At 34.8% G+C, this 24,830-nt stretch overlaps 3 protein-coding genes, 1 long non-coding RNA gene and 1 other non-coding gene across 6 annotated transcripts; 2 read left to right on the top strand and 3 right to left on the bottom strand.

The window, feature by feature from the left end:
- The first annotated feature begins 97 nt into the window (after positions 1 to 97).
- LOC127789060 (protein trichome birefringence-like 34) lies at positions 98 to 2,479 on the top strand. Of its 2 annotated transcripts, none has more exons than XM_052317816.1 (5): positions 98 to 706; positions 868 to 1,039; positions 1,196 to 1,387; positions 1,463 to 1,641; positions 2,011 to 2,479. In XM_052317816.1, the coding sequence occupies exons 1-5, from the start codon at positions 615 to 617 to the stop codon at positions 2,354 to 2,356; spliced, it is 981 nt and encodes a 326-aa protein (XP_052173776.1). In that variant the 5' UTR covers positions 98 to 614; the 3' UTR covers positions 2,357 to 2,479. The 2 variants fall into 2 exon arrangements, with proteins under 2 accessions (XP_052173776.1, XP_052173777.1); XM_052317817.1 differs by having other exon boundaries at positions 103 to 706; positions 1,196 to 1,392; positions 1,483 to 1,641.
- On the bottom strand, positions 2,435 to 10,266 carry LOC127789059 (protein trichome birefringence-like 35). The gene is made up of 6 exons (XM_052317815.1): positions 9,999 to 10,266; positions 9,354 to 9,633; positions 9,032 to 9,203; positions 8,643 to 8,839; positions 8,389 to 8,541; positions 2,435 to 2,882 (listed from the first exon to the last, which is right to left on the bottom strand). The coding sequence occupies exons 1-6, from the start codon at positions 10,246 to 10,248 to the stop codon at positions 2,552 to 2,554; spliced, it is 1,383 nt and encodes a 460-aa protein (XP_052173775.1). The 5' UTR covers positions 10,249 to 10,266; the 3' UTR covers positions 2,435 to 2,551.
- Positions 3,198 to 8,380, bottom strand: LOC127789061 (uncharacterized). Its single transcript, XR_008020481.1, has 2 exons — positions 7,789 to 8,380; positions 3,198 to 7,752 (listed from the first exon to the last, which is right to left on the bottom strand). It is a non-coding gene; the product is annotated as an uncharacterized LOC127789061 (long non-coding RNA).
- Positions 10,267 to 12,065: 1,799 nt separating the features above from the next.
- LOC127788286 (uncharacterized) lies at positions 12,066 to 16,100 on the top strand. Its single transcript, XM_052316411.1, has 7 exons — positions 12,066 to 12,232; positions 12,355 to 12,444; positions 12,674 to 12,828; positions 13,833 to 13,953; positions 15,273 to 15,392; positions 15,491 to 15,561; positions 15,652 to 16,100. The coding sequence occupies exons 1-7, from the start codon at positions 12,113 to 12,115 to the stop codon at positions 15,914 to 15,916; spliced, it is 942 nt and encodes a 313-aa protein (XP_052172371.1). The 5' UTR covers positions 12,066 to 12,112; the 3' UTR covers positions 15,917 to 16,100.
- Positions 16,101 to 16,193: 93 nt separating this feature from the next.
- Positions 16,194 to 16,265, bottom strand: TRNAW-CCA (transfer RNA tryptophan (anticodon CCA)). Its single transcript has one exon. It is a non-coding gene; the product is annotated as a tRNA-Trp (tRNA).
- Between the last annotated feature and the right edge of the window lie 8,565 nt (positions 16,266 to 24,830).

The raw sequence follows: 24,830 nt of genomic DNA, 5'->3' as shown, positions 1-24,830 counted from the left end.
CAATTTTTAGACATTTTTGTCAATTTAATACTTCTGGATAACTTTCTCTAGGAAAGTAGCAAAACTGGGTTAGGATGGGGGATGTTACTTTTTCAGTTTTCAGAGCAATGCAGCTAATACCATTATTTAACGTTAAATGGAGTAGCTGTGCAGTCCGAGGACAAACAGGAAAGCAAGGGTCAATCTGGACAATTATTGACCTATGATGATTGATTGTTCGTAGTTGCGTTCGGTCTGGCGAGCAGAGTGAGTGAGTCTCCAATAAAGTCGTTGCGTAGACAAGAACTTGCAACCACAATTGTCAGCTCAACTACTACTACTTAATTATTTCATGTAAGCATAAAAGAGCAAGCACCGCAGGCCAAGCTAAATGGCAAAGACAAACCAGATTGTTGCAGCAACCTGGGCAATTGAATGGAGATTTCTATCCCTCATGGCCATCCTCACCGGAGCTTTGATCCTCGCTGCTGTTTACCTCACAACAGGGAGACAGCCGGCGAATACTGCAAAACGACACGAGTCAGAGCTCCTCACCGAGCTGCGATTTGCTTTCGGGCAGATGGGTTTTCGACAACCAATCCTACCCTCTATATAGGGAGAAACAGTGTCAGTTCATGCTGGATGATTTTGCCTGCGAGAAATTTGGGAGAAAGGAGTTCAAGTATCAGCATTGGAGATGGCAGCCCCATGGCTGTGACCTTCCGAGGTCTCTTTCCTCTTTCTTCTTTTTCTCTGGTGCATTAGGTTGCAGGAAGATGATTGAAAACGAAGCCACAATGGCGATTTTGAATTTTCTTTTAATAAATCACATTCTGCATAAAACCTCGGTTCGTTTATTTGATGCTGGTGTTTCTTGAGTTCTTGAAGGTTCAATGCCACAGCATTGCTGGAGAAGCTGACGGGGAAGAGGCTCGTTTTTATTGGGGATTCCCTGAACAGGAACCAGTGGGTATCAATGGTTTGTCTGGTCGAGTCGTCCATATCTCAAGACCAGAAATCGAGGACCTTCAATGGCTCCTTGTTCACCTTCAAAGCCAAAGTGAGTCCCGTTTTCAATTTTCTATCCTTCTTGTTTGAATGCTCAAACGCCTCCCAAAATTTAATAGACGAGTAATTAAGATATGAAACACTCAAATTTTAGATTTTAGACTCACTAATAGCAGTTTATGAAAAATTTCTTCTCAATTTGGTGAAGGAATACAATGCCTCCATTGATTTCTACTGGGCTCCATTTCTTGTTGAATCAAACTGCGATGATCCATGGCACCATCATGTACCCTTTCGGACGGTGAAAATTCAGGCCATTGAAAACCACGCCAGGCACTGGACTGACTCAGACATACTAGTCTTTGATTCCTATATCTGGTGGCTAGATTCGAAGATTAAGGTTTCGTAAGTGAGCTATTAGAACCCAGTTCAAAGCATTTTTTCATCACATCCTGCAGCTAATTTTCATATGCAGAGATTACACGAAATCTGCAGGTCGGGACCATCAGAGGAATCGAATGGAACCCTCGAAGATGTGGAGATGCTGAGAAGATATGAGATGGGCCTGAAGACTTGGGCAGATTTCTTGGAGACCCATGTGAACCTCACCAAGACCAAGTTGTTCTTTGCCAGCATGTCATCGTCTCACCTCAGGTATCCTATCCATTGCTCAATTTTAGTTTCGAGACCGTACTAGGTATATTTATCGGGATGCACACACCAAACGCTCAGCAATTTACAATTTATATATGACTTTATTTCTAGAGAAGTTTGAAACCTAGTCCTAGAAGAGGTTTCCTTCTTGACCGGACAAAATAATTGAAATGCCCTTATTTTAATTTTAATAATGGCTGTGACTGTTAACATCGGAACAAGAGCATTTAGGTTATTTTACCCAGTCAGCGCGTTAATTATAAAAATGAAAACAAGGGCATTTCAGCTTTCAGAAAAGAAATACTAGCAGCAGCCAAAGATAAGCAATAACTCCATCTAACCTTTCCAAGGGGAACCCAAAAATTGCAGGGGAGAAGAATGGGGGATGGGTGCAAATCAAAACTGCTACAATGAAACGGAGCCAATTTTGAAAGAAGGGTATTGGGGGAGCATGTCTGATCCCAGAATGATGAAGGTAGTGGAAGCAACGATTGATAGGCTGAGAATGAGTGGCGTGAAGGTGCAAATTCTCAACATAACACAGCTCTCAGAGTACAGAAAAGATGGCCATCCATCTATCTACAGAAGGCAATGGGTGGCCCTAACTGAAGAGCAATTGTCAAATCCTGCAAGCTTTGCAGATTGTGGGCACTGGTGTCTTCCGGGAGTTCCAGATACTTGGAATGAAATTCTCTATGCATACCTTCTCCATTGATACTAATGAATGTAGACAGTAACCATAGTAAACTGAACATTGAAAATTTATCAAGGCTTAGCGATGGAACATCTCATGTTATGAGAAAACATGCTTCATCCTGAAAATATTTTCATTCAATGATCCAAAGACATTGTTCCCTTTCCCTGCAGTCATATTGTCGCATGATACATACATGTATAAATATATGCAGACCTACAGAAACTGGAATAGCAACTCGTTCCATATATCAGGCACGCCAGGTAAGCACCAATGTATACAATCAGAGTAACTAGCGGGGTTAGCCAACTGTTTGGGGCTTAAGGTCTCCCAAAACTTGCGGTAAATAGAGGGATGGCCATCTTTTCGATACTCAGAGAGTTGAGTGATATTGATAACAGTGACCTTTGAACCCAAGCTGCTCAGCACCTTCTCCACCATGTTCATCGTGGGCAGGTCGGAACCACTTCCCCAGTAGCCTGTGTCAGTAATGGGATTTGTCTCGTTATAACAGTTTCCTTCACTTTCTGGCTCCCACTCTCGCTTCCTGCACAATTAAATGCAAGTTTACAAAAAATTAGAATCGGTTACTTGGCCAAAATAAATAAATAAATAACATTGTTTGATGATATGCACCTTCCAAAAGAAAAGAGATATATGTGAAGTATCTTTATGTTTCAACGGGCTTGAAGATTACAAAAGTGCACAAGCAGTTAGAAAACATTCTGTCTAATAAAGGAATTTTTGAGGTGACGAACCAGTTTGTGGAACCAAAATGACTGCTTTCAACCACTATTTTACGGGGGCTATATGTGAGAGGCAACCCTGACTGGCCTTGAAAATAGCATCTTCTTACTTTAAAAAAAAAAAAAAAAAAAAGTGTCCGCTTTGCACAAGTCAATGTAAGAAAACATTGAAACATAATCTGCCGGCGTCTCAATGTAAGCAAACATAATGCAACAAGTTGCCATGAAGGCAAGAAAATGTCAAAAGCCAACAAAAGAAATGTCAGCAGTCTGTAAATTGGCAAGAAAGTATGGGCATAAAATTTTAACTTAAAGGGTTATGCAACCACTCCAATTAGTTTCTCAGAGACAGACATATAATCAACATGATAATAATTAGAAAGAAGGAACTTGAAAAAAATTTGTTAAGAAAGATAAAAGGCACCAAGATCAAGTTGAAAGAATGGTCCAGTGGATCTACAAGTACATTTCTATTGCAGAGGAAACTACCTATCTAGATATTCCTAACAGATACTCCCTTTTGCTTAAAGTGGACTTTCTGAAAAAGGTGCTTATCAGTATGCTGGTTCTAAATCCCATGCCGTGCGAGGAACAGGGAGTCTCAACATGGAGTAAACAGAAGACAGGATGATGGATCCTAAGTGTTTTTCATTGTGTTCAAAAATATTAGACTTGTCATCATTCATACATCATTCATAACAGCTTTACAATCCTTAATTTTGATAACTAATTAGTAGGAATATTGATTGGTGCAAGGAAGGGATCTATTGCATATACAAAGGTTGCAATTGGATATCCTATTATTATGAACAATGCAATTATCATTGTAATTTTGGATTTCTGTTACTTCTCTTAATTGTTTCATCCAATGAAATTATTGCTCCCAACTCTACTAAATGCAACAAAGTTATTACCATCAGCAACAGAAGTCAGCACACTGACCAATATTTACATGATTAAATAACATTGAATGTTCAGGAACAGAAAAGCCAACTACAAACAGGCAACTTATGCACCAATAACTAGTTCAGTACCACAAAGCCAGCTAGATTACCATCATTATCAATGAAAAAACAGGACTCTTTTTACACTTCTTTTTTTTTTTTTTTTTTTAACTTTGTTCTCCCTTCCAGAGAGTGAATGCTTTTATAAGAAGTAGGTGTCAATATATGCATTATGGAGCCATATTGATGTGGAACAGCAAAAAAAGAATGCTCTGGTAGCAAAGTTGATGCAGCACAGCAAGGGAAAATTGCAGAAAGTAGAGAGACAGCAGAGAAGCAGGAAGAAGAATAAGAAGAAGAGGAGGAGAAGTAGACATTTTAGAAGAAAGAAGCTTATGAAAGAAAAGGAAGAAAAAGAAAAGCCGAGTGAGAAAAATCAGGAGAAATTCAAGCTAAAGAGCCATTTAGCTTCTTCTGATTACATCCATAAGGCCAATTTATAGGCAAAAGACAAATCATAAAAAACCTAACAAATGTTGCTAAAAATAACAAATCTTACTGAATATCAATCCTAATCAAATCTTTGCTAAAAATAACAAATCTTACTAAATATTAATCCTAATCAGAACTTACTAAAACAAAATGCTGAAAATCTGATTTCCAAATCAAAACAAATCAGAATTCAAGATCACATTTTCTATCATTCTCCCCTAGTTGGAAAAAACTCATCCTAGAGTTTCACAAATCTGCATTGCTCAACCTGGAGGATTCACCCAATGAATAAGAAAACTATGAATCTGTCCATCCCTGCCAAAAATATTCTGCTGATATAAAAAATAAAATAAAAAGATGTGAAGTTTATATTTGTGTGCATAGCAGAAAGGTAGTTGTACTGGGGCTTGAGTTTGTTGGGAGGAACAGAATAGGCCACCCAGAGGTTAATTGAAGGGAACTGAAGGCTATTTGTTGAGTTTGTTGATTGCTTTGTCTAACTACAAAGGTTCAATATGTTTCCTTTTATGATGAGACGGACTAGGAAGGATTACTTGTGAAACAATATCAATGGAAAGCTAAGGAGCTGGCGAAGGGCAAAGAGGTTTTGGGAATTCCTTATGGAAAACTCCAGAACTAGGCTTATGTTCGATCATCCTTGGGGGCTTCCTCAAATGCTATTGTCGTTTCATCCTTGAGAACTTCCTCAACATCTATAATTGTTTCATCCTACTTAAAATTTTGCCACATTGTTATGTTGCATGGATTTGTATTGTCAATGCGACTTTTAGAGATCAATTGACATTATAAATGCCATGTTGCAGACCCTAACTTCATTAGGATAAGGAGCAATTGATGATGATGATTACTTCTAGAGTTTTTCCTTTACCTACTCTTCCTTTGATCCATATATCCAAAGGCATGAACGCACAATCTTTAATCAAGTGAGTAGTAGATCCACAGTTAGAACACTTTGGTTGTGACCAAACAATTGAACGTGGCATACCAGGCAAAAGATGACCTAGCATTAACTTGTGATTCATAGAAGAGGTATGGTAAATAGTTATCCCAATACCTATTATAGCCCGTATGAGGTAACCTATACTTGCTATTGTAGTGATGGTTCATCTCAAGTGCTTCAACTCCAGTGACCAAGGCTGCAATCTGGGCTTGTATAGCTCAATTCTGGGCATGTATTTCTCGTCTCATCTCTTGGATAATTTATAGTATATGAGCTTTGATGGGGAATAAAGTTTGACAAGTTGGGCTTACATGGCTAAGGGGGCAAATAAGTCCATGAAAAACTAAACACACAATATAAATTAACATTAATTTAGACAATAGAAAATTATCCCAAAGATATGGAAAGAAACATGTTTTCTGATTTGGGTTGTAGTTGAGGTTTGCGTTTGTAGAAACATAGGTTTTGTTTAATTAGGGGCTTGGATTAAACAAATTTGGCTCAAAAATGAATAAAGAGTGGAAGGACTGTAGAATTCTAGGCTTGGACTGTGGTGATGGGTCTCAGCATGAAATTGGATCTAAGGCTGTTAAGGATGGCAAAATGACCCATCCATATAGGGCCCTGCCCCAATTGGGGTGGGGTCAATGCCCTTCGACCAGGAGGAGGCAATGATTGAGAAATCCTCAAATGTTTTTGGGGGGGAAGGGTGGGGATGGGATTTATAGTCCCTGCTTGCCCCAGTTTGTCCCTGCTCTGCGCCGCTATATATAATATATAAATTTTAAATTACTGTATTTTTCAGTTTATATAATATATAATGTTTAGGTAATTAGAGTTAGGGCACCACAACAGTCCACTCTCCTCTCATCTCTCTTTCAAATCACAGTTGTGTCACTCGCAGGCCACATCCCTCGAATCTCACTATTGTTCACTGGATCAGCATAGCTGTATTGCATCCCTCCCATCCCAAAAGCATAGAAATCTCTCTTTTTGGTCTCTCTCAAATATCACTATGCACCGCCATCCCTGGCCAACCCACCTCCATCTCCCTGTCTCTTTCTTTCCCTCTCTCAGCAGATTATGTCGACGCCAACAAAGCAATGGCCGACCTCCACACCCTCCTTCCCCCCATCCTCTCCCACCAACTGACCCACTTCTCTCTTTTTTGCGTTGATTGGAAGGTATAACACTGTTTAAAGTTGGTTGTTTATCACAATCTGCGATTTGTGGTGTTGACTGTTGTTTATAATATGCAACTAGCTTTTTCAGTTGTCAAATTTGCAGTTGTATCAGACTTGCATTTCTTAGATAGTTGTATTAGAATTGCATTACTATTAGTGATTTCCATTTACTTCGAGGAACAGGTATCCTCAACCCTACCCCATTGGGGGCAGTGTTGGTGTTCAGTTTTCTTGCCCCCATTGAAGTATGAGGCAGGAATGGAGTGGGGTCTAGGATGTCAAGGCGGGGGGATGGGGAAGGCTACCCTTCCCTAGCCCCACCATGCCCATTTCCATCCCTACAAGCTGGTGGTCGATTGAAATTGGGTTGCTAGTTACAAGTGGGAAATTGAGCAAACAGAAAGAAAACAATCGAGTAAAAAGGTTGAAGGGCTAATTTGATAAGAGGAGAAGCCCAGTGACTGTTCTTATAGAAGTGAATCATAGTAAGGTTTCTAAATCCAACAGAGGTATCGACATGTGCCAATGTTATCAGTAGCCCTAGCAAGGAACTAAGGAGATGGCTGATGAGGTTGGTGAGAATCTGAAGCAAGGCTCACCAAGGCTAGCTTTCCAACTTTGTTGAAGGCTTTGAGGTCTTCAATTAGAGCTCCTCTAAAAGCTATGCGGGTGGCTCCAGTGATTTCACAACAGTTCAGCGACTGCCTTTGCAAGGATGGCTCTCTGGTTTGATTGATTTCTGCTAATTGTTGCAGCAATGGGTTTCAGTGATCTTCTAGGGCTGCAAAGACTTCCAAACAACTTGAGTTCTGTTCAGAAATTTTCAATGCTCCAAAAAGTTGATGAATGTTGAAGCTAATGAAAACTCATAATCCAATTTTTCTTTTATATGTGGAACCAAAAAAAAAAAAAGATCTAATGCCAAAGTTGATGGGGGAGAGGAAGGGAAAAATGCAGAAAGAAGAAGAATAAGAAGAGAGAAACTCAACATTATTCAAAATAATAAAGCAATCTTTCAGTTAATCATAAAACAAAATGAAATATTTCTAAATAAAACCTAATCAAATCTTACCAAAAGTAACAAATCTTACTAAATATTAATCTTGCCAAAAGTAACAAATCTTACTAAAATATTAATCTTGCCAAAAGTAAAAAATCTTACTAAATATTAATCCTAATCAAATCTTAATAAAACAAAAGATTGAAAATATGAATCATAAATCAAAATCATATTTCCCATCACAAATCAAATCCCATGGCATTAACAATGAAACCCCAATTGCAAGTCCATCAACAATTTTTTTTTTGAAAAGAGCAAGTCCATCAACATAATCATCACATGTCCAAAAAGCACTAATCTAAATAAACAACCATGTAATATATAAGGTTCCCAATTTTTAATGCAATTAGAACATTGGACTACTCTGAATGCTCCACATTGCAAATCAAAGAAGTAGTCAGCAAACTTGAACAGAATCAACAACAGATTATGCCAACAATAGATGAACCACTAATCTTGGTTTATGTTGCAATTATATAACACTGGAAACAAAAACTATCCCTAAAACCTTATGTTGATGAGAAATTAAAAAGAGCATCTAGCAAAACTTCAACAATCCTATATTATGGAAGCAGTTATACGAAGTTGCAAATTTTATGTGCAGATATTAAAATATCAAAATGATAAACAAATGGAAGAAGTTGAGGGGCACTGGTGATTTCTTACCAAAGATGCGTAGGGGACATGGTCACAAAGAAGACTTGTTTCTTGAGTGGATCAACATTAGAGGCCACCCAATTAGCCCAGGCTTCCATGGCCAACTGCATGCCTCCCAGCCCATCTATTTCTTCACAAACCCCATTAGCTTCACTACTCCATCTGCAAAATAGTGGGTTCAATATAGTAAGAAAGCAATTCTTAATAGCATTTGAAACTCAATTCGGCCGGGCGAAGCCTGGACTGAGGTCTCATATGCTTACAACAGCATTACTGGCCCTTGCCTCCACCACAGATATGTGTTGAAGACCAGTATATCAGCATGTTCCCACTGAGCAGCATGCTTAAAAACTGAATCTGGACATATTATCCGTTCATCTAGTCTGTGATTTACTGGATCATCTGAATTAGATTCAATGAGAAGTGGAGCCCAGAGAAATTCCACAGTGGCATTGTATTCCTTCACATCATAAAAATACATCAGAATTGATAGTCACAAGACAAGAATGCCAACATGTACAAAGCTATACCAACTTGAAATGTGTCCTAAGAAATACAAAGAACATAACAAAGCCACAGAGAACCATATGAAAAAGCTTTTAGCCTATTTAAAAGTTACAGTTCCTAGTTGTTGGATGAAATACTTCCTCACCTCTGCTCTGAAAATGGTGAGAGGTGCATTTGGTGACATGGACCTCTTATCTGCCGGAATAACAGACTGTAACAAACACACCATGGATATCCATTGCCCTCTATTAAGTGAATCCCCAACAAACATTAGCCTTTTTCCCCTTAACTTCTCCCACATTTCAATCACATTCCATCTATTTACCAACAAAAACAAACACCAAATCCCAATTAACCAAAAACAAAAATTGTAGAATAAGAACGAACATAAACAGATGAAACCACAAGAAACACGTAATGGTGAACCATCAGGACCTATTATGGTGCTTGGAATCCTATGTAAGTACCTCTTAAGATTACAATTCTCGGGCTGCCATCTCCAGTGCTGGTAGCCCCAATCACGCCTTCCATGTTTGTGGCAGGCCAACTGGTCAGACATGTATGGGCAATCGGACTCATTATAGAGAGGGTAGGAAGAGTTAGCAAAAACCCATTTTCCGGTGAAAAGGTCACAGCTTTCCTCATTTAGCTGTGGGCGACCCAAGTCCAGCCGCCCAGTATCCCACCTTGCTTTACGACCACTGTACTTCACGGTGGATCTACATTTACTGAATCTATCCAAAATCACTGCAAAACAACCCCAAAATATCCATATAATCTCACCAAACTAAACCAAAGCAAACAAAATTTTGAAGAGACCCAAAAGAATCATTGCAAGAAAATTGACAAAATGCATCCATTTGTTCAGAATACTAGAAACAAGCTATTCAGACAGAGGGAAAAACCCATACAGAAAAGGTAAAGTAAATCCATCAAAAGAAGACCACGGACCTCAAGAAATTAAGTATACCCAGTACTCCTCCATTCAACTAGATCAAGTGTATATACACACACCCACACATTATGTGCGTGTGCGTGCGTGCGTGCGTATTTATGCGCGAAAACAAGAGGAACTTGAAGTAATTTCATGAGTTTGGAGGAGGAGGAGTAACCTGGAGGTCTCTTCAAGATGCTGTAATTTGCCGGAGGTGTGGATTGGCGATGATGATCAACAGGGTGGGCATGGTTTTGGTGAATCCTATGGATATTGCTCTCACTGTAGAGAATTGTAGAGAGTATGAAGACGAATAAGACTAGTGCAAGCAGAGGCAACTGGGTTCTCTTCTTGTGCCATCTCTGAGTCATTATAGAAATTGAAAGGAAGAGAGAGACAGAGAGAGAGCAGGGAAAGAGGAAATTCATCGGACATTGACTAAGTTCTCAGGGTAATCTACCCCACCCGGCCTTCCATGCCCGACAATAATCTCGCTTGTGGCCCCCACTGTAATCAAAGAGATCAATCTGACATAATCTATTGTTGACTATGTATTATTATTATTATTATTATTATTATTATTATTATTATTATTATTATGCATAACACAGAGTGATTAAATCTTTTTTTTTTTTTTTAACATAACGTCAACTGTTGCTCAGTACACGAGAGGAATTATTACTACTGTTGTAACAGTACTGTTCCTTCTTCCAAGTAAACCCCAATTTAGATTCTGAATATTATTTTATTATTTGTCGCTTCAACCTCTAGAACTTTTTTCTTATTATTATTATTTAAAATGGAATTCTTTACTTTACAAATTTGTCTCTCTTGTTCTCCTAACTAACTAACAATTGATGCTAATTATTAATACTAATCATCCTCCTAAAATTAACAATTAAGGTGTATTAAATGCATCTTATTTTTAGATAAAATACACTTATGATACATTATTATTATTATTATCAGCTTAAAAATACTTTTATTAAATTCATCTCATCTTTTTTTTTTTTTTTTTTTATAAATTAGTCTTTCTCTGTCAGTATCACTCTTAACAATCAAAATCAATGTTTCAAATCTCTTAAGCATCCAAAATTAACCTCACTACTAATCACTACGTCAAAGTCACTAAACACACTTCATGATTACATTCAAAGTATTAGTTTGAGAAATTAAATTAACCTTACTAGCATTTAAGGAATTTACTTATTGGCATTCAACCAATGATTAGCGGCTAACAAAAGGAAGAATAATATTTTTTAAGATAAATTGCAAATAACGCTCTTGAAATTTAGTACAATTATAAAAAAAAAAAAAATTTGAACATAGTAAAAACTATCTCTTGGTCAATTTAAGGATAAATTAGACAGCAAAATAACAAATTTGTCTTGGTTTTTTAAAAATAGATTTTGAGTTATTTATTTATTTACTTTTTAAAATGAATAATAGTGAGCACGCTTATAATTTCATAAAATACCCACAAAGTATTCTCCTAATTTCATAAGATGTGCACAAAATACTCTTCTAATTTTTAGTATTTCACATGACTAGACATACACAAAACTCAAACAAAATTTTAATTTTCTTTTAGATTTATTTGATTATTTTTATTAAGTATCTACACAAATACATCACAACACAATTATATCATATTACTTACCTTATTTATAATGAAAATGGCCAATAAGATTTTGATTTTATATTAACTCACAAACAACATGATCTAAATCCTTAAAAAGACTCTTAACCTGTCATATCTTTAAATATTGGGCATTAAGGAAGGGATCAAATTTTACTAACAAGCAAGTATAATTCTTCTTTATCCATCAAAATCCATATTTAAACCTTGTTTAATAGTTTCCAAAGCAAATTGACATTAATTTGATTATTTATCAAAAGTGTAAAATGAATATAACAAATTCACCACCATATTTTGAAAAGTTAATACACATTGAGGCTAACATTAGCAAGGATTTTTAGAAATTTTAAATGACTACTTAATAATAGGGGGTAACTGCAACATCTTAGTAAAGATGGATGATATTTTCTATATATTTTTGTTAAACTTTGAAAGTAATTTTTTTAATAAACATAAACTCTACAAATATTTTCTTTTAAAAATTAGTAAATAATTTGGAAAAGAAAATTTAGTATTTCTCGAGTCTACATCTACATGACGTAAAGTACTGTTTTGGGCCCCCCTTTTTTTTCTGAATTTTCGATTTTTATTTTTGAGCATCACCGCAATAGCAGCAGGGGGCAAGGTTTTTGATTGGCGGGAAAACGGAGGGGATGAGCTCGTCGGCGGTGGAGGCGGAGGCGGAGGCGGAGGCGGTGGATCTGGTGTGCCAACTGGACAACGTCCAAGGCATCGTCGATGCCCTCACTTCCGTCCGCTGGAAACGCCACCAGGTGGTCACTCTCTCTTTCTCTCCCTTTTCTTTCTCCACTTTTTCCCTCGAACCAAACATTTCCCCGCAGTCCTCTTTCAACGTGATCTGATATGGACCTTCTTTGGTTTCTTTTGCATCCAGGATGCGGTCTTGGAATTGTCCGAGCACGGCGTCGTCTTGATCGTTGAGGAATCCAGATGTCTTCAGGCCAAAGTGTATTTACAGCGCGAGGTACTGATTTCAGCTCCATTCGGTTCATTCTTTGGAAGTTCGAACTCTCCCTGTTTGGTTGCTGAGAAAAATGCGGGAAATTTGAATAGATTGGTTTATTATGTATGTAAAAACTTTTCCTTACCGACCACTGGGGAAAAGAGGAGAGGAAAGTAAGCAAGTAGTGTAATTGATTCCGCAATTGTTGTTTCCTTGGCAACTTCAAGGGCCTTTTCATTTTTGTTTGCAGCTTTTCATTCGATACGAGTATGGTGCACGCGGACGGCCTCGTTTTGGGCTGAGTTTGGGGCTATTCGTTGACTGCCTCAACACATTTTCTGTCCCTGGACATTCAAACACAATTGAAATACGGTACCCAGGTCCTGATATGCAGCTTCTTCTCAAGTAAGTGTCCCCTTGTTTTTTCTCTTAATTCATTTTCTCATTCCATCTGAGACATTTCTCCTTTCAATATTTCGTCAATCATTACTTTTTCCCTCCAGTTTCGAAGAAATGGTTTTTTGGTTATTTGGATATTCAGGACAAAGTATTTCAACTATATTAATGGATTTAAACAGCATGCAGCGGCTTATTTTACAGTCAATGTTGCATTCGGGGTGGTTTCCTGGGTATTTTCTAAATTCACAAGTCTATCTTCATTGTATAGATAAGGTTAACGAGATCCTAGGATTAGTCACAGTATTACACTCATAGCTTTACCTTTATTGTTGGATAAGTTTGGACCGTGCTTTAACAATTATTCAGATATAAAGTTGTTTTGGTTCTTCCAAGCAGCAAATCTGGCGCACTAAAGCTGTCCTCTAATTCTTTGATTTTGTTTAGACTATCTGTGGAAGTGCTAACTTTTATAAACAATGACTATCTATCTCATCCATTAAAGCCTTGTTGTTAGACTAGCTGAAAAAAAAGAAAAAAATTCTTTACAATCTTTCTTTTTTGCTGAAATGTTCTTTATGATCTTATTAGGCAATAAGTTTGAACCACCTGTATGAGTCTTCTGTTTTTTGTTTTCCATGTTAACATACTTTATGGGTCCAGAATAAAGCAGGAAATAACTTAGGTATAGATGTATAGTCTAGGTGGCCAATTGATGCGAGTAGTATAACTGTCTAGCTCAGTCACTTGTGTTGGGTTCAATGTGGTCTGGACAAAAACTGGTTTGGCTGCCTACCCCTAAACCACCATATATATGTTGAGTCTTAAAGAACAGGTTTCTTTTTTGGTTGCCTGAAATATCTAAATTAAAACTTAAAAATGACCTGGTAATTGGGAGTTATTAATAACATTTTTATGGTGCAAATTTTTATGATGCAAGTGATATTATGTTTCTTCTGTCTGTGTGCATTACTGTTAATTATTCTCTGATGTTTCTTCTACTTGTTTATTAGATCTGTAGATTCGTTGGGTGGTTGCATTTATGCTGAGATCAGAACAAGGATTCCAGAAATGGTTTCATGGGACTACAACTTTGAGCCTGCAGGAAGTACCCCACTTAGTTTTACTGTTAAGGTGCTTTTTTTCACCTTGTAGCAGCAATTACAGGGCTTATCCTATCCCGTGTAATAGCCTAGATAAATAACTGTTCAGGACCTTATTTTTTAACCAGAATATAGGTGGGTTTCATGATAGGATGTGCAAGATAAGAATGTGCTTTAACACAGGACTATTTCTATTTTTATTACATCCTGAGTAGAGAAGGCAAAAATTGATTCTTTGGCCACCCTCATGGTTGGGACAGACTTCCTTCTTGTGATTACTTAGAAATTTATCATAACTATAGCTTCAACATTGTATCTTTCTTCAGTTTTGTGTTTTTAGAAGTGAATGCCAACTACGTATTTATGCTCTCCATTTTGTCAACATTTTTGTTGCAATAATTTCTTTTATCACTATCCCCCCCCCCCCCCTTTTTTTTTTCAATTATATAACCGTACTCTAGAAGTACATTTTTTGCCTTCCCTGTTTACCTAATATGAGATTTTCATGTTCTTCATACCACCTCCCGTAAATATTTACCTTCACATCTTAAATCATGAGAATTTCATGGCAAGTATGATTATCATTTTCATGTGTGCCATACCATTACCTATACCATCTAAAGATTCGGTTAAAGGTGTACGTAAAGGTTCTTTGATTTTCAAGTAAATATATACTAATTCGTGTGACTATTTTTATTGGGCCTGCTGTTCTTTTTTCAATATTTGTTCCTTTGCATCTTCAACCTGAGCTGTTTGATCTAGATATGCCTTTAAAAATATATAAGCCGGAATGAGTAAGATGTGTGACTGTAGGGAAGATATTATTTGTTAAAATCAGTTACTGAAGTTGAGGCTTTTATTTTCTAGTGTTTTTGTTTTTGGGAGTTAGTATTTTAGTATGTAATCAAGGCTGTTTCTTTCTGCTTTCCCTCTCAGCAGCAGACTGAGCTTCTTACCAACCTGATAAAATTAAAAAAGTCTGGAAGGCTTTCCAATTACTACTTCCTGTTACCATATCTGATGACAACACTTTGATTTGATCCTGTCTGCAGCCTCGTAGTCGATTTGTGCTCTTGTGCAAGAGAAAAAACTTATATCAATATTCTCCAGTGCAAAGAACCTGCAGCTAACATTGTCATGAAATTTCTGGACAAATTATTTAAATCAACCTGAAGAAATCCTGATAATTTAGGTTTCTTTGATTTCTTAAAGCAGTATGAAGGAAATCTCATAGGGTATGCGTACAATGCTTGCTGATTTGCCAATTTATTTTCATATCCTTATTAGAACTGATATTTGTTAGTCAATTTAGAACGCCAATCTTTCTAAATCATGGTTTTCAATTCTCAGTCAGCAGCTCTCAAAGAAGCTATTGATGATCTTGAATGGCCAGGATCGAGCATCCAGATAACTTTACAACCAGATCCCCCTTCTGTTACCTTCAGAGGTGAAGGCCATGGTGACTTACAGGTGCTGTTCGACTCCAAAACGCCAAGCATTTGTTGCCAAGACTAACCTGTTCTATTTTATTATTTCTTTCATTGTTTTGAAGGTTGTTTTCCTTGCAGATAGGCTTCCTGTATTATGCAAACACTGATCTATTGATCGCTTTCCACTGCGATCGCCAAGTCTCCTACAGGTAGCTGTTGATCCAAAGAAAAAAGCAGTAAAGCACCCACCCACTTCTTCTTTCAAAGTCCTTATCCAATTTGCTTCCTTAATTTGACAGGTACAAGTACAAGTTCCTTCACGCAACAACTTCAAACATACCCGGTAGCGTCATAAAGGATAACAGAGGTAGCAAAGTGAGTATTGGGAGAGGCGGGATGTTAAAGATCCAGCACCTGGTTTCTGTTGCAAGGGCAGCTAATGCACACCCACACATCGACTCTGCTGGCTACCAGCAACCCAGTCGTATAGCTTACATCGAGTTCTTTGTGAAGCCAGAGGAAGATGAAGCCACTGTAAATGATGCATATGCCTTCAGAGAATGATCCGTAGTTGTGTCTCCCTTGCTCCAGGATGCAAGGAGCAGAAAGGGTAGTAAGTAGTCGCCAAATTGTTTTCGGGAGAGCTCCAATTCTGTTTGCCAAGCTCTTCTATGCTTAACCAAAGATCATCAATAAATTGTGAAAACACGTTTGTTAGTTATGTTCGATTCTCTCTCTCTCTCTCTCTCTATATATATATATATATATTGTAATTTTAAATATAATTAACAATGGTTCTTTGATTAGCACTTTAACGATAAAAAAAAAACAGAAAAGGGAATGAACCTGACGTGAATCGAACACGCAACCTTCTGATCTGGAGTCAGACGCGCTACCATTGCGCCACAGATCCCTTCTGCTGTTTTGTGCGCAAATATATTATATGTACTAACTTATTTAGCAGAAATCTTTTTTTAAAAAATAAAATCTGAAAAATAAAAATACACTTGATAAACCACTTTAAAACACTCTTTTTAATATATCTTAGTTCTTAAGTATAATTTAATATAGTGCTATTTCCAGTTTTTCTTAAATATTACTTTTCATTATTACTTTAAAGTCATTTCCTCCTTCATTAGTATTTTAACGATTTTTAAAATTTGTTTTTCTATAAGCATTTTCTTCAAAATTTGTTAATAATTTTTTTATATGCCATTTTATTATCTTTTATGGTATTAGCCAGGAAACCTCTTTTTTAAGTTTTCATCCCTTTCGGGGGGGTAAATTATGTAAAAATACTGAACTTTTGGATTTGTTTTAATTTTATAAAAAAAAAAATTTAAAGTTTCTTCAATAATATATCAAATTTTTTATTTAATTTTAATTTATAACAAACTTTTAATTTTTTAATAATATACCAAATTTTGAGTTTTGTTTTAATTTTATAATTGATAAATTATTCCAAATCCCTCATAGTTTGGATTATTTACAAAGAAATCTCTTCTCATTTAAAAATATCCCTTCCATTATTAATGGCATTAATTAAACTTTAGTTAAGTTAATTAATTAATATTTTTAATTATAAAAATATGTTTTAATTAAAAAATATAATTATAATCTAATAAATATATTTATGTATATATATACCCTTAAAATACATTTTAGTTGAACTATATATGGTAAATTGCAAAGAAACTCTCGAGATTTACTCAAATTATAAAAAATATTCTTGATGTTTTAAAAATAACAAAAACTATCCGTACATTAAAACTCAACTCAAGATATATTACCTCTAGCTCTTTTGTCTTCTCTATCTTTATCTCTTTCTCTAAACCAAATATATATATATCAATTTTTTGATAAAAATATTAAAATCATATATTTCAAACTAAAATATATTATATTATAAATATAAATCAAGTTTTAAATTATAAAAAGTATATATCAAACCTAAAATATATTTATAAATTACATAATTTTAATTAAACCACTAAAAAAAAATTACATAATTTATATTTTAATTATAGAAAAAATTTTCAAAATATTTATATATAAACTGAAAAGAAAAATATACATTTAAGTATATTTTCATAGAAAATATTATAGAAATATATACAAATAAATACATATGATTATTATATTAAAAAGTTTTTTTTTAAAAAAGCTCTATTGACCCAACATGGTGGCCTAAAAGAGAAAAAGAGAAAGAAATGACCTAAAGTTGAAGAAAATTAGAGATCCTACAATAATAGAGAAGATAAAGTTGCAACATCAATAGAAAAGCAAACAAATATATAAGGCTTTGAATTGGTGGAGTAACGACTAAAGCAATAAAGAATAAAAAATAACGATGTTAAAAAGTAGTAACAGTAATTAATTAGTACATTAGTCTTTTACTCTGTCGACAATGATGGGGTTATTATGCTTATCAAAGAAGATAACGATCCCCATCATGAAATTTGCAAGAAAAAAAAGTAAAGAATCCTGATAAAATTAGGTTTTCCATCGCTAATTGAGTTTCAAACCTTATTGACAACCCTAACTATTAGTTATTGGCTTGAAACCAACTTCAAATTGTTGACAACGACTAGCTTGAGAGATTAGTAAGTTCAATGTCGGTGGTTTTCGTTACTGTAATATCTTGGATTTTTAAGATAAATTGAAAAATCTAGGCTTGCCATTTCAAATAAACAAAAATGAACTTAATAGAAATTTTGTATTAATTTGAGGGTATTTTAAGTAATTTGTCACGAGGTTTCATTTGATGTAAGTTTTCAAAGTATGAGGGCCTTAGTGTAATTCTTCAAAGATTATTGGGGTTTTTGCATAATTTCTAAAAAAAAAATTAAGGCTTAATTGAAAGCTCAAATTTTAGTAGGTTTAGGTATAATTTACAAAGGTAAGAGGACAAAACAAGATGGCTAAAATGAAATTTAGCAAACTTAAGATGTAAAAGTGTAATTTTGAGAAAACTTATAAACTCTTGAGCAACTTGCTATGAGATTTGTGTAATATATAACATCTCACACTCAAAAAGGGAGTGAATTAGGTATTTATAAATTTTAAAAATTTTGAAGGTTTTACAAATAAATATTAAAACAATAAAACATAAGTAAGAAATAATCAATCAAAATATGCTAGACACAAAAAATTTAAAATGATTCGCCTCAATCCAACCTATTTCACTACTCAATCTTCTAACTAGAGATTTCAAAATTTATTTTAACTTCTTAAGAATTTACAACCTTTACTTATACTCAAATAAGCCATTTAGCACAACCTCTAAGAAATACAACACAATATACAAAAACAATAATCTAAGAGTTGACATACTCAGTTATAAAGATGTCTAAAAATTACAACAAGATTTATACAAAATAATACAAAAGATAAATAGCCTTGGTTGAGGAAAAAAATAAAAGCATAAGTACTAGTGAGAAGAATAATATCACTTGTAAGCTTCTATCACTTCATTAACCTCTCTAATGCATCCTTGAATTGGTATTTTTTGACTTTTCTTAAGATTGAATTAACTAGCAGTTGAAGACATTTAATGCCTGCAAAAATTAGTCGTTAAACATGTGAATGAAGAAACTGATGAAAATTAAAGTAGCAGTTTGAAAGATGGCAAGACAACACCAATAATCCATTGCATATCCATGGTAGACCAATGACAAAAGCCAAAGTCAAAATGATGAAAGAAGTTTTAAATGGACTAATCAAGGAGACTTGGGCCAAGAGTTATAAGCAATTTGGATTGGACAACTTGGAGGAATCAAGAGAGCAATTAGGCCAAAATATTAAAAATATTATTCAAAGCCAAGTATAGCAAGACTAAAGGCATTTGGGCCAAAATACAAGAAGGCCACATTATTTGCATGTTTTGGGTCTAAATTATTATGGGCCTAATAAGGACTTATTTTATTTACATACGGGCTGCGTGTTTTGGGCCCTAATTATTTATTTGGTTGGGTTAAAACATTAAAGTTTGGGCTTAAAAGGCTTAAAACATTATTTTAATAAAGCCCATTAAGTTTAAGATTAGGTTAAGGTTATGTTTACCTATAAAAGGCTACATTCACATGTAAAGAAAAGGGCAAAAATTTGAAGGCAAATTTGAGAGCTTTTCTCTTTTTCTTTTGAAAAACTTTCAGATCCTATCAAGCTTATATTTATGACAATCAAATCCGACTTATCTTTCACATTTTCATCTTATTCTTGGGAATGGCATCTATATCTTTGGTTCATGATTCTCTAAAATCATCGAGTCAAAGTTCTTTTTTTTTTTTTTTTTTGTCTTTTATAAATCTATTTTGATCTTTCATGGGGTTTTGTTTTCGATTTGATTTGTGGGTGCCATATTGATATATGGGGTTCACATCATCTTGCTATTCATATCGTTCATTTCATAATCTTGTGATTTATATCATTTGATTCATCGTCTTCGTATCGTTTGTTTCATCATCTTACTATTCGTATTTTTTTACGTTCATATCATCATCTATTTGTAATCTCAGACACAAATTATCAAGTAAAAAAGATAGTATGAATTGTTCTTTTCGTGTTTTTGCAAATTATCAGTTAGAATAAGGGGAAAAAAAGAAAAAAAATAAAAAAATAGAAAAAAAAAATCGTATGAACTATTCATATTCTGCTTTCTAATTTGTTAGTATTCTGCAACATCTATTCGCCTTTCAAGAAAACTGTTCGTAATCCATATAAACTGTTCGAATTTCGCGTAAATTCATTCATATTCCGCGTCACCTATTCTTATTCTGTGTTTACCCATTCGTATCCCACATCTGTTGTTCATACAAGAGAAAAGCCAACATTAAAGAATGTGATAAATGAGTGAATGAAACACGTGAGAGAATGTTATGAGGTTAAAGAGTGATACACAAGTGGAGTGAAACATGTGAGAAAGTGTTGTGAGGTCTTTTCTAACAAGTCATTTCGGGGTTCAAACATATCAATTGACAAAGATAAAGATAAAGGCAGGGGCGAGATAGTGAGTGAATCATTCATGTTCCAAGCAATGCAACAACAATTTGAAAGGACAAACATCATGTTTGAAGAAATCAGGGATAGATTGGAGAAATAAGATGTTGCTATAACTAATTTGCAACGTGGGTAGTAAAGGAGAGATCCAAATTACATGGTAACACTAACGAATATGAGGTCGACTATGGGGAAGATTTATAAGCTGAAGATAGTGTTATTAATGGTAGTAAGGGCTAGTTCAGATATAACAACCCGTTTTCTCAAGGCGTGTCACTATTTTGGGATACTTTTTTTGAATATATATATATATATATATTTTCTCGCAACACTATCTCAAAATTCCTAAAATCCCATATTTAAAAATTCTTAAACATATATATTTAGCATTCCAAATGATAAACTAAGGAATGGTAAATTAAATACTTGCGAAAGCAGAATTGAAACCTGATGGGATATTGTAATCGCAAAAGAAATCAAACTATACAATATTGTTCTCAATAACCATAAAAATTACAATATCCAGCAAATAAATTAACATATAAATAGTTGTAACATGCCACCTATTATTAAGACTCTCACAACTTCTCCTAGTACGGGTGTAGGAATTATTTCATGACTACCAGTACAATCACATCTCAACAATCTCATTTCCTTTCCCTCTGCTCATCTCACCTAGAGCGTTGAATATTTCAATAACAAAATCCAAATTAGAAGATGAATATTCTAAATGAGGGTTTAAAATAATTTTCATGAATGTATGATGCATGGACATGAATTAACCGACACCCTAGGGTAGCTTTCGTTAACATTCTAGCCCCAACACGAAATCTTCAACAGTCATCCTGATAATCACACACGACACGGGATAGTTCTACGGTCATTCCGATAAAACTCAATTGGGGAATTGCAAGTTATGCTAGTAGGGCAACATCTCATTCCACCATGGTTAACATGGATGACACAATTATCGATATGCCAATAATTTCATGTCTAATGCAATATCACAATTATCGAGGCAATATAACATGCACATATATGACAAGATGCACATAAATCACATATATTTTGGCAACTCTCATGAAATTCACGCTCAATTTAAGTAAATCATTTCACGTATAATTTTTTTTTTAAAAAAAAAAAAAAACCACTCACCTCGATCTAACTGTTTAAGCTTCCTCAAAATTCATGCCCTACCTCGAGGCTAGTGCCCTAATATTTTTTCTAACCAAAATTCAAGGAAAATTAATAAAAATTAAATTCCCTAATTTGTTTTAGAATTGTTCCCATTTTTTTTTTTTTCATTTTTCCTCTATTTTTTATTTTTTCTATTTTTTCTTACCTTTACATGCCAACACCCATGCACCTGAGCTCCAGTCGTCTTCTCCAACCTACTTCTCAACGGGCAGGGATTGATTCGCCTTGTTTTTTCTTGTTTTTCTTTCTCTTTCTTGCTCTATTCTTCCTTCCGAACATGATGGACCCCATGGTGGCTTGAAAGTCCGACCAAAACAACCCAAATCAACTAATTCCCATGCGTTTTCCGACGACCCTCAACTTTCTGGCAAAGCTTCGAAACCTTTTCAAACCAACACCAAAATCTCTCAAATTCTCCAGAAATCTTCCTCTTCCCTTGTAGATCAAAACCCCTCTATCAATTTTTCTAAATGAAAGTCGATCATTTGGAGATCCAAAAATCTTCTCCTTCCCTTGGAGATCCAAACATTTTTTAATTGAAAATCGATGAAACCCTCGGCCAAAACTAAACTATTTATAGGCATTTTTTATCGATCTTTTGGCCAATCAGGTTGCCCCTTGCATTGAACGACCTTACCTTAGGCCATGATGGCCTAACCTCCCTCCGAATGTCGATTTGACGTCCATTGCCGGCAGCCACAATGCGGCTACCAACAACTTGGCAATGTTCACATTGCTATTTGCTATTAAGTCCCTCAACTCTTGCCATCAAGTCCTCAAATTTCTAAAAATTATACTTTTAGCCTGATAACTTTGAAAAACTACACTTTTGCCCCAATAAAAATAACACCTAAGTACAAAACTTTTCAGGTATTACATCAAAGATGGTCGAAGAGGTAATGATAATGATAGATTTTATAGTGATTGAAATGATAAAGAAAGATAGGATAATAAGCTAGATAAGGATCATAGCAATATTAAGATGAAAATACATTCTTTTCAAGGAAAAACGGATCCTAATATGTACCTTGAATGGGAAAATTGAGTTGAGTTAGTCTTCAAGTGTCAACTTTTTCGAAGAGAAAAAAAGTGAAGTTAGTCGCAGTTGAGTTTGTAGATTATGCAATAGTTCAGTAATATCAAGTAGTGATAAATGTAAGAAGAAATAGGAAACGTCCTATATATAGGTCCCTTAGGAAATGACCACTCAAGAGAGGGGGTGAATTGAGTATTTAAATTTTTTTGATAATTTTCTATTAATTAAAATTTTTGTTGTGTAATTTTATATAAATTAGACTTTTGTGTAAATATGTATATGTAAGTTTGAAATTAATAATGAAAGCCACAAAATATAGCAAAAATAAATAAATGAAACACAAGACAATTTATAATAGTTCAGTATCTCTACACATACCTACTCCACTCTCCCAAAGTCTCAACCACCATTGTAATTTCAATAATCTCACCAAGGTTTACATATTAGTTCACCTTAGTTCACCAAGGTTTACATATTCGTCCACACTTGGACACAAATGAATAAATAATTAAAAACAAATATACAAGGCAATGAAATGTAAATAAATAAATCTGTGACCATGGTTGGAGAAATTTGGATTTGTCGTAAAAGACTTGAAATGTTTTTCTCCTCTTACTTAATGGCTCTTCGGTGGATGTATAACGAAGCATTGAGAGTCTTGGATTACTTGGATTTTTGCTTGAGAGTGTTTGGAACCTTGTGAGTGCTTTGAATATACAATATGTGTAATTCTTTATCTCCAAAACAAGCTAAATGCTATTTATAAGCATTCTGAAAAAAACTATAGCAACAGTCGAATTACTGTAACAACGGTAAAATATTTTTACATAAAATTTTTATGCATTTTAAAATTACTTAAAAAATAATTTTAATGAAAAATAATATTTTTGGTAATATATATAATATGAAAAATATTTTATAAATTAATAAAAAATAATTTAATAATACAATTAGTATATTTAAAATTACCATTTTTGTTAATTTTCAAAACTTAATAAATATGAATAAGTTGACTCAACACTATGAACACTTGGGAGGAAATGAAGGTTGTCATGAGAAAGTGATTTGTTCCTAATTCATATTATAGGGAACTATACCAACGATTAAAAGGCCTTACACAAAAGTCTAAGAGTGTGGAGGACTACCATAAAGAGATGAAAATAATCATGGCTAAAACCAATGTGGAGAAAGATAAATAGGTCACTCTGGCATGATTTCTACATGATTTGAATAGGGACATTACCAATCTTGTTGAATTGCAACATTATGTGGAGCTTGAGGACATGGTTCATATGGCCATGAAGGTGGAAAAACAGCTCAAAAGAAAGGGATCCATAGCTCAATTTGGTAACAATTCGAGTTCTACCTTTACATGGAAGCCGAATTAGGGTAAAAAGCAAGATCAAATATCTTTGAAGCCTAAAGTCGGCATTACTAAGCATAAAAATAGTAGAGACAGCCAGGATAGGGCAAGCTTGAGGCATTCCAAGGGAAAAACAAAGACATCAAATGCTTTAAATGTTTGGGAAGAGGGAACATAACTTTTCAATGTCTTAATAAGAGAACTATGATCCTAAGTGAAGATGGAAATATAGAGCCCAAAAGGGAAAGTGATGAAGATGAAATGCCACATTTGGAAGATGCTAGTGATAAAGAAAATATGAAGTACCCTACTAATGGCGAATTACTTGTGACAAGACGTGTTTTAAGTGTGCAAGTGAAGGAAGATGAATAAGTGCAACATGACAACATCTTCCATACCAGATGCCATATTAAAGATAAGGTTTGTTGTGTAATAATTGATGGGGGGAGTTATACTAATGTGACTAGTATCAAATTAGTGGAAAAAATTGAGTCTACCTATTACGAAACATCCTGGGCTATACAAATTACAGTGACTGAACAATTGTGGGAAAGTAAAGCCACAAACAAGTTCTAGTATCATTCTCTATTGAAAGATACAAGGATGATGTCCTATGTGATATTGTACCAATGTATACTAGACACTTGTTACTAGGGAAGCCATAGAAATACAAAAGAAGGACTATCCATGATGGATTCAAAAACAAATATTCATTTTTTATGGAAGGAAGGACATTCACTCTTGTATCGTTAATACCAAGTCAGGTTTATGAGGATCAAGTGAGATTAAGAGACAATGAACAAAAGAAGAGAGGAGAGGTAGTGAATAGAAAAGAAAAAGAGAGTGAACAAAAGAAGATAGGAAAGGCTGAAACTAGAAAAGAA

The sequence above is a fragment of the Diospyros lotus genome, chromosome 13 (assembly GCF_014633365.1).
Source record: "Diospyros lotus cultivar Yz01 chromosome 13, ASM1463336v1, whole genome shotgun sequence".
Taxonomy (NCBI): domain Eukaryota; kingdom Viridiplantae; phylum Streptophyta; class Magnoliopsida; order Ericales; family Ebenaceae; genus Diospyros; species Diospyros lotus.
The sequence above is the reverse complement of the archived record's forward strand: the minus strand, read 5'-3'. Positions and strand labels throughout refer to the sequence as shown.